The sequence below is a fragment of the Carex rostrata genome, chromosome 4 (genome assembly GCF_964058835.1).
Source record: "Carex rostrata chromosome 4, lpCarRost1.2, whole genome shotgun sequence".
NCBI lineage: Eukaryota > Viridiplantae > Streptophyta > Magnoliopsida > Poales > Cyperaceae > Carex > Carex rostrata.
In genome coordinates this window covers 2364133-2373791 of record NC_135921.1, presented here as the reverse complement: position 1 = coordinate 2373791, position 9659 = coordinate 2364133, and the positions used below count along the sequence as shown (strand labels likewise).

Here is a 9659-nt window from a genome sequence, read left to right as displayed (position 1 = left end):
TCCTTTTCACTCTGGTTATGTCTTATGAGTTATGACCATGTTTCATCAAACCTTTTATTCAACATAAACAGTTTTAAATTCTATTGATGACATGTTGCCCTGTTCATTAACCACTGTAACAAATCCAACAGGAGTGAGGCTAAGGTATTACGTATAGCACAGATCGGTCTGTACTATGATTTTATATCTATCTTTTTAAAGTTTAAACTTATGATCGTCTCAGGTGACTAAAATTTCTTCACCATCCCAAAACATTAATATTGATGTTCTACATCTAACAAAAATAATAAAAAAATTATAAAAATGTAAAATTTGATCTCCAAATACATTTTCATACGGATCATATATATCTAATGATTCAGATCGATTGTTTAAACCATTGTTGTAAAAAATGTCCGTTTAGACTGATTAGTCGTTGGCGGTGATCAAAATGTTAAGAAATTTCTTGATTGATCGGCCGAATTTTTCTAATTATAACCGATTATCTTCATTCTTATATTATGCACGTAGTTGTCCTGATCCTCCAACGGCTGAGATTGAAAGATGAATTTTCAAATTGAATATCAACCCTTCAATCATATAATCTGTCTTCTTTTGATTATATATATCTATTTTATGTGTAGAAGTTTAAATTTAGTTAAAAACATGCTCGACACACAGACTACTACATGGTTTATCACATTAAAATTGAATAAATTCTTAGCAATTTGTTTCCTTATTTTTCCTTACAGCTCTCTTCTATTCTTCCAATTAAATTATTTCCTTGTTTCTCCATTTCCTCCATTTCATTTCCCTGCCATCTATAAAAACTAATTAATCTACGTATGTCACATTTTGTTAACTCTCAATGAAGGTTTTTACAATAATCAATTGTTATTAATATGTGTAGACTAACTTATATAGAAAGTTTTTTAAATGCCGAAAAATTAACTCACATAATGAACAAATATTTCAAAATACAATCCAATGTCTTTTATGAAATAATTATTAATACCACAATTTATCTAGAGAATAATCATTATAATGAATATAAAAAAATTAATAATAAGAATATCACAAGGTATTCTTTATGTGAAGTTATACAGAGGAGAGTTTCAATATAACAAATTTAATGTACAATTTGTGTTAAAAAATTCAAATATAAACAAAAGGTGAATTTTGCTACAAAATGTCGTAACATTATAGATAATTTTTTATTTTTAGAAATTATTATTAAATAATATAAGAATATAGATTCCGTACGTTAATTTTTTTATGGCTTAACATGCACTGAATGGGTAACTCGGATTTAAATTTTGAAATTGAGTTAGTAATTTGGGTACAAAGTTTAAGTTGGAACCACTAATTCGGCTTCAAAGTTTTAATTCAAAAAACTAAGTCAGAGCCTTCTAGACCTTTAAAAATCTGACGTACTCAATCAATTTTCTTATATTATTTAATAATAATTTTTAAAATTCAAAATTCTCTCAAAATTTTTGTGCTATGAAATGTTCAAAGTTTACTTTTTCATTTATATTTAAAAATTTATAACTCAAATTGCACATGCATCTCTTCTATATAAATTACTTTTTTTTCATAAAAAAAATATCTTATGGTAATTTGTTATAAATTTATTTTACTTGTGGTATCATAATATAAGAATGGAGATTTCATAAAGAAAAACTTGATTTTTATGTTTTTTATTTTTGTTGATCACGTGGGTCAATTTTTCTATGCTTAGAAATATTAATGACAGATCAAGTATTTAATTATTGTGAAAACCATTATTGAGAGGTCCAAAATGTGGCAGACCAGGATTGGTTAGTTTTCATATATGGCAGGAAAATTCTGCCCACCAGTGAGCAGAGGATTTGATTCCTTCATTTCTCCTCTCCCTCTATAGTTTTGACAATGAAAATGAAAACAAATCATATTTTTCTGTATTTTGTTTAGGGCTATTGTATTTCTGTGAATAGATAAATATCAGATCTTGTGCTGACAAAAACAATAGATCTTTCTGATCTAAAGAGAAAGTGAATAATATCTAGAACTTTCGTGTACATAAATGATATGTAGAGAAATTTCTATTGTTAAAATAATTTTCATGACGAATATATATGTAGAGAAAATATTTATTTGAATCATTTAATTATATATTTTTTAAATTTGTTTCTTCACATATCATCTCCTCTAAATCGTTTAATAACCTATCTCGCTTGTGGAGAAAATTAGATATTAAATCGCAATGATATTTAAAAAAAAATCATGTTATATTTGATCTTTTTTTTTCATTTGTTGTTGTTTATTTTATTGTTATTTATTATTTGGATTTCCGTTTTTTTCAATTTGTCTTTTATTTTCATTTAGTTTTTTTTTATTGTGTAAATGCATGTCAAATAAAAAGTCTCTTCATATTCTATTAAATCTTATAATATGTCTCCGTTGCAACGCACGGGCACTATACTAGTTTTTTATTAATCACTTAACAATACCATATCCGTCCGATGAGCGCATACCGTTATTTACAACACTGATTTAAGGTATAATATTGAAGATATGTATCCATGTCACCGAATGTTACCATAGTCCCACTCGTCAGAGTGTCTGACAAGTCAACATAAAACCAATGTTCCAAGCATTATGGATATAATATATATGGTTACTATTAACAAACAAGATGCACAGGCTTGGAGACAGCAGCCTGGCAATCTTTGCTGGATTTCAGACTACCTAATTTGGAATTGCTTGGAGATGCACACACATTATTGTACATTATGATTCGGCAACAGGTTCTTCAAAAAAATCATTCGTGGTTGAAAGTGATTTTAATGAAGTTCATTTAAAATTTTATTTTATTTTGTTTTTTAGCATAAGATCACCTTAATTGGTAGCTTGTAACGTGTCATTAGATGGATATGTAATGCAACTCATTCATTCAGTCTTGTTGTGTATGAAATACTATACACGAGAACGGACTAGATCTGATGCGCTTCAAAACCGTCTGATCTGTTTTAAAATATGTGTACGTAAAAATTAACGCAAGCATGCACAATTATTAAAACAGAGAATGCAAGTCTTAAAGCGAATCAAACAATTCTAAGACCCATCGAACCTAAAGTAGGACTGATGTCCACCGGACCCATTCCGCAGTTACTATACACATGTAACATAATTCTATGTGTGATTTTCATAGTTGGCCTAAGCTATTTCTGTTATAATGAATACAGTTTAGTCACTATACACATTTTAATCCTATTTAATTTTAATTCTCCAGTATTAATTCAAACACATCGGAAAGGATCAAAATATCTCCAGGAATTAAAGGTTCACCACATCCGTTCGCAGCAAATTCCAACACAATAAATTTCAAACTTGTTTTTTCTAAAAAAAATAATTGACTAAACCAACTGTAGACTGTATTGGATATGAGTTTTATGATTACAGAAATTGGATGAGCAAGTTCCCAATGGTGTTCTTAAGTTCACCAAGTCCCTTGATGAATTCAAGTTTAAAACCTATCGAATTTGCTTTAAATGACGAATTCGAACTATTAAAACCCGTCTACCTTACGAGTGATATGTCTACATGTGAAAATTTTAAACATTTAAATTAATTTAGTATAAAGTCAAGCGGTCAAAATTAGAATGTTAATAAATTAATTTTATTGCATTCATTTTTTGAATGTTTTTTGACCACTTGACTCTATGTAAAATTAATTTTAAAATTAAAATTTTTTACATGTAGATGCATTACTTGTAAAGTAGATAGGTTTCAATGGTTCGGATTCGTCATTTGAAGCCAATTAGATAGATTTTAGACTTGAGTTCACCAAAAAATTTGATAAACTTAAGAACAACCTAGTTCTACTCGTATGTAAAATACTTAAAATATTTTTTAACCTATTTTACCATGAGTGTCATTATATCGACCTTGCTAGGATTTATAATCTGACTCTATAAACTAAAAATTAAAAATTGATTTAGTTATATACCAGTTGAATATTGATAGTCCTGTAAAATATATATCGGTTATGAATTAAAAAAAATATCAATTAAAAATTTAAAATCGAAATCGACAAGAATCACTTATTAAAACCTGATCCGACTTGAAGTAATTTGCTTTTATGTTTTTTTTTTTTGTAATATAAATAATGTTACAATTACAAACTGTATCATGTCATGCTGGATTATACCAACAGTATGATATCATAAAACTAATTTATACTGATTTCCGCTACACTTTACGAGATATTTTGTAAAGTTGATTTAATTGTAGAATTAACCGATCGAAAATTAATTTAAAATTTTAAAATTTTTTGCATGTAAATGCATTTTTCAGAGAGTACTTAACTTTTTATCAAACATTTTAGAAAACTTTAACGAATATTTTTAATGGTCCAATCAAATTTTAAATTGATAAATGTTCTATCTAAATATGGGAAATATATCTATAAGTTTAATCATTTAGTTTGAACAATATTATAATTTTGAAAGTACATAGTCCCTTCCAAAATTTCATAATAACATATTTACCCTTCTAAACTTCAAAAACTCACAAATTTACCCATTTTATTGTCTTTTCTATTAAAACTCATTCAAATTTATAAAATACCAATTTTTTTCTTTATTAAAAAAAATAAAAAATATAGCATGCTTAAGAAAAATATCAATCTTGTAATTAGTCGGTTTCCGAGGAAAAGTGGTTAATTTGTCTATTTCAGGCGTATATACATTGACATTTACATATACGCTTATGCATGCGTTAGAACTCAGAAGTAATGAAATTAACCATTTACCATCGAAAACCCGTCAATTTGAAGATCGACATTTTAAAAAAAATAAAAGTAAGATGTCCACTCTATAAACTTAAAATGAGTTTTAATTGAAAATAAAAAATAGGTAAATTTGTGAGTTTTTTAAAGTTTAGAAGAATAAATATGATATTATGAAGTTTATGGAAAGAAATATATAATTTTAAAGTTTTTGAAGGGTATACATGAAATTCTCCCTTAAATGAATATGTCCCCGGTACCTAAAGTGAGGGCTCAAATTATAGGTAGCTAACATATGAGTTACGTGAAAGATTATACGGTAACGGTACTGATAATTTAAGTGCACAACAGTACATATCATATATTTTCAAAATAAATATTGACAAAATTATACCTTGAAATAACACTAAACGAATAAGTACCCTTGTTTCAACTTTTATGAATATGACAGGAATTGAACCTGAAAAGCTAACAAAAATAGTCTTATGTTAAATGTAAGAGATTACAAACTGATCAGGAAGGAAGGGGCAAAATTGCCTAAAATTCAAAATGGAACCGAAATTCTGGTGCAATGTCTGATCCGAGACGGTGAAGAAGACGAATTCACATCGCGGGACTTTTCTTTCTCCAAGTCGCGTCCCAAATTCATGACCAAAATCTAAGAATTTGATAAGAATCGTACATATTTCAATCAAAAACTGCACGACTATCAAGCAAGTATGTGCGTTCCACTTCGGACCGAATTAGCCGGATTTCAATCAGACAGCGGTGATCCAAACAGAAATAATCTGTTACTTCAAAGGATATGAATTCCAACTTTTGCACTGTAAAAGAGATTGTTCTTGCCCTTTTTATCTCTTACAAATCAAAACCCTAGAATAAGATTTTGATAGTTCTATCTCTAAATTTAAATAAATTCAAGCATCATAATGAAGTTTCTAAAAATAAATTCATTCTACAAAAAAATATCTTGCGAATCACAAAATTTCAGTTCAAAATCATATATATTCTGTATTTTATTTGTTTTGGTTTCGATAGCCGTGTACAATACAAACAATACTATTATACGAAACATGATCACATTAAATTCAAATAGGTTTCATTTCATTTCTATTTTATTGTTTTGTTTGTTTTGGTTCAGATCAGAATATTAGTTAGTTAATAGCATAGTCACAAGATTTTCAAATTATTTGCGAATTAAATTTGAATAATTCATTTTTTTGGTGATACCGAACCGAACACCAAATTATTCGGTTGACCGAATTATATCCGAATAATTCGCGAATTTTACAAAATTTCCCCTAATTTTATGAATTATTTGCGATTTTTTTTTATGATTTTTTCCTAGACGATTTATTTTTTGTTGCTCTCTTGCAGGACTGAGATCTTTAGTTCGAATTATACCCTAATTTTACGATTTATTTTTACGAATAATTCACAAATTTTACGAATTTTTCCCTAATTTTACGAATTATTTGCGATTTATTTTTTGATTTTTTCCTAGAAGATTTATATTTTGGTTTTTTTTTTGCTCTTTTGCAGGGCTGAGATCTCTGGTTTGGATAATTTCAAATCATTCCCGAATTATACCTAAATTATTCTTGAATCAAGAAATTTTGACCTCGCAACTGAACCCAAATAATTCATTTGTCACTATGGTCAATAGTCATAACTCATAAATATGGAACAAACATCAGTATTATACGGAACATGGACATAACAAATCCAAATTAGGTCTCAGGTTTTGAATTAATTATTTTTGAGTAAAACATGGCCTCCAAGTGCCAAAAAACCCAACACATGAAAAGCCACATAGAAAGGAACAAAAGCAACATTTTTCATCCGTTTTATTTCTTCGCTGTCTTTCTATCTCTCTTTCCTTTGTCGCCAATTTTTGCACCCTTTCGCCTTTTCTTTTCATTTTTTCTCCCTCTTTCCCAAAAAACCCTCTACCTACAAAACCCCCCGTTTCTCTTCTCCGCCTCTCTTCTCTCTCAAAACCCTCATCTCTTTCTCTCTTATCTCCTTCCCCTCTCACTCCTCTCATGAGAAAATCCATCCTCTGAATAAAACAAGGTCACAAGAGAGAGAGAGAGAGAGAGAGAGAGAGAGAGAGGTAAGAGAAGGGGAGAGGTTGTATCTTTTTAACAAAGCACCTTATCTCATTTGTCCATGGCACCGAGCTACGAATGCTCTGCTTCTATCCTTCTTTGCGCAGAAGACAACACCAGTATATTGGACTTTGACGAGGAAGAAGAAGAAACAGAGGTTACCTCCTTCCAGGACTTGGACGAAAATAGGATTAAAAGCAGGGGCTTTTCCGGAAAAAGAAGCGCCTTTCATGGCGATTTCCTGGACAACTTTCCTCTTCAGTCTGAGGAGTGCATGGCGCTTCTTGTGAAAAAGGAAACCGAGCATCTCCCACTGGAGGGCTACTACGAGAGGTTGCTCGTCGGTTCACTGGAGCTCTCCATTCGTGCAACTGCCATTGATTGGATTTGGAAGGTGGGTTTTGCGTTTTACCCCTTCCCTCTTTCTTACCTTTTCATATGGTATCTCCTTTTTTGCCTATAATTAATGGGTTTTGTCTGATTTGATAAACAGGTGCATAGACACTTCAACTTTGGGCCATTGAGCGCTGCGTTGGCAGTGAATTTTCTCGACCGATTTCTCTCTGCGTATGAGCTACCAGTAAGAGCTCTGTTTTCCTTGAAGAGTCTTTACTAGAAAGCTAGTTCCTTTACTAATAATCATGGGTATATTTGTGTAACAGGAAGGCAAGGCATGGATGACACAACTGCTCTCAGTTGCTTGTTTGTCTCTGGCTGCTAAAATGGAGGAAACCTATGTTCCCCTCTCTTTAGATCTACAAGTAAGTGAACTTACATTACATTGCCTATTTTGTAATACTGCATTTTGCTGTTTCTAAACCGTGTTATGATTTTTTGTGGAACAGGTTTGTGATGCCAAGTATGTGTTTGAGGCAAAAACCATTCAAAGAATGGAGCTTTTAGTGTTAAGTACATTAAAATGGAGGATGCAAGCAGTTACTCCTTTCTCATTTTTTGATTATTTTCTTCATAAATTCAACAATGGTATCAGACCGCCTAAATTTTCCCTCTATGAAGGTGTCGATCTCATCTTGAATATAGTCAAAGGTATAGTATAGAATCATTTCTAGCATTTTATTCAGAGATTTCTGAGGTTAGTTTTGAGATGGTTTGTATTGAGACATTGAATGGAAATTGAATTGCAGGAACTGATTTTCTTGCGTATCGACCTTCTGAAATTGCGGCTGCGGTGGCACTTGCATTGATTGGAGAAACTCAAGTTGTAGATATGGAGTGTACTCTATCCTGTTGCGACCATGTATCAAAGGTTTGTTCTTTTTTATTTTCTCTCTTAATTTTCCTCATTGTGTAAAACATGAATTGTTGGTTAAATGTATATACTTGTACAAATTCAACATATTTAACATGAATAGTTATGTTTTCCCCATTTGCTTTCTAAATGTAAACAACATTCTTTCCCCAAGGTTGGTAAGTGTATCTGTCAAGTGAACAAAGAGTGTACTTTGGGCCAATTAAAATATGAGAAAGGATACTTGGGGGGGTAATTTAGGCATTTTATAAAAAGAACTGTCTCTGGTCATTTGGTTGTGCTGGAAACATATTTTTTTTATCAGATGTGTAATTTAATTATATCTAATGTGTTTGTTTAATTGGTTGCTTTTTCAGGGGAGCGTGATGAGATGCTATGAAGCCATACAGTCAAAGTTTTTAACTAGGAATCTGGTATTAAAAATGCATTATAACAATAACAGTAATGATAGTAGTAGTAGAGCATCAGTTGCCTCTGCACCACACAGTCCAATTGGAGTGCTAGATGCTGCATGTCTCAGTTACAAGAGCTGTGAATCACATGTTGGCCATGATACACCCCCCTGTAGTAGTAAAAGGAGAAAAATTTGGAGGTAAAAATTTGAAGCAAGTGTGTCAAATTTTGGAGGGAGAAAGCTATTTTGGGGAAAAAAAACCAAAAAAAAAAGAAGAGAGAATAATTTGATGTTTTGTTTTTAGTGGAGGAAAGGAAAGAGGCGCATTGCACCAAGGTTGTGCTGCTAATTTGTAGAAATAGAAGGGGTGAAATTGCAAAAATTGAAGAAATGGTGGATTGGATGACAGAGTAGCTAGTGATAGTTGGAGAGTGCATTTTCTATTTGTCCTTTATTTTCTCGTGAAGATAAACTCTGGGAAAATAATAAAGAATTCAAATGAAAAAAAGTAAAAAAATATATAAAAGTGGTTTTGCTCAAGATGCTTGTCAACATTTATTTTTGCAATATTATGTAAAAGATTGTTGTCAGTACAACTGGAGATGATGTCGGTACAACTGGAGATGACAAAATAATTAGATCTCTGGAAATTTGATCTAAGCAATGAAACTATGGAAGGCTTTGTGTTGATATTTGCTATTGTGATGGTCCAATTTTTTGAAATTAAGAGGTTTTGTTCTAAATCTAAATAGGACGGTTGTATTAAAATAGTATGGTTAAGCTAAACAGATAAGCAAAGCTGAGATAAAAATATAGATTATATTGCATTCTATTTTTGTCTTTTTCTCGAGGAATGGAGAACAGTGATAATATATGGTTAAAAATTATGTTCAGAAAAAAAACCCAATAAATTATTGGTCAATTATTTAAAAATACCTTTTTGCCTTTATATTTTTTTATGCAAGTATGATATAAATGCCTGTCATGCTAGTGTTTGACCAGTTGTCTGCTTAGACTATGGAGCTTGTTTCCCTCTTTGTTGTAAAGGAAGGTGGGGCCTCTGTCAGGAGAAACCTTGGGAACACAAATTTATATAAATATAATACAAACATAAAGAAAAGGGTAGAGAATCTT

At 30.8% G+C, this 9659-nt stretch overlaps 1 protein-coding gene across 1 annotated transcript; it reads left to right on the top strand.

The window, feature by feature from the left end:
- Positions 1-6633: 6633 nt before the first annotated feature.
- Positions 6634-9042, top strand: LOC144552973 (cyclin-D3-1-like). Its single transcript, XM_078301031.1, has 6 exons — positions 6634-7255; positions 7355-7441; positions 7524-7622; positions 7707-7908; positions 8007-8128; positions 8488-9042. Exons 1-6 carry the CDS (start codon positions 6923-6925, stop codon positions 8725-8727), a joined length of 1083 nt encoding a protein of 360 aa, XP_078157157.1. The 5' UTR covers positions 6634-6922; the 3' UTR covers positions 8728-9042.
- Positions 9043-9659: the final 617 nt, after the last annotated feature.

Excerpts from the sequence above, each read along its gene's own strand:
- LOC144552973 (XM_078301031.1), top strand. The coding sequence starts at position 6,923 with ATGGCACCGAGCTACGAATGCTCTGCTTCTATCCTTCTTTGCGCAGAA. Across the intron at positions 7,623-7,706 it reads CCCTCTCTTTAGATCTACAA|GTTTGTGATGCCAAGTATGT; the intron begins GTAAGTGAACTT and ends TTTGTGGAACAG. Across the intron at positions 8,129-8,487 it reads GTTGCGACCATGTATCAAAG|GGGAGCGTGATGAGATGCTA; the intron begins GTTTGTTCTTTT and ends TTGCTTTTTCAG.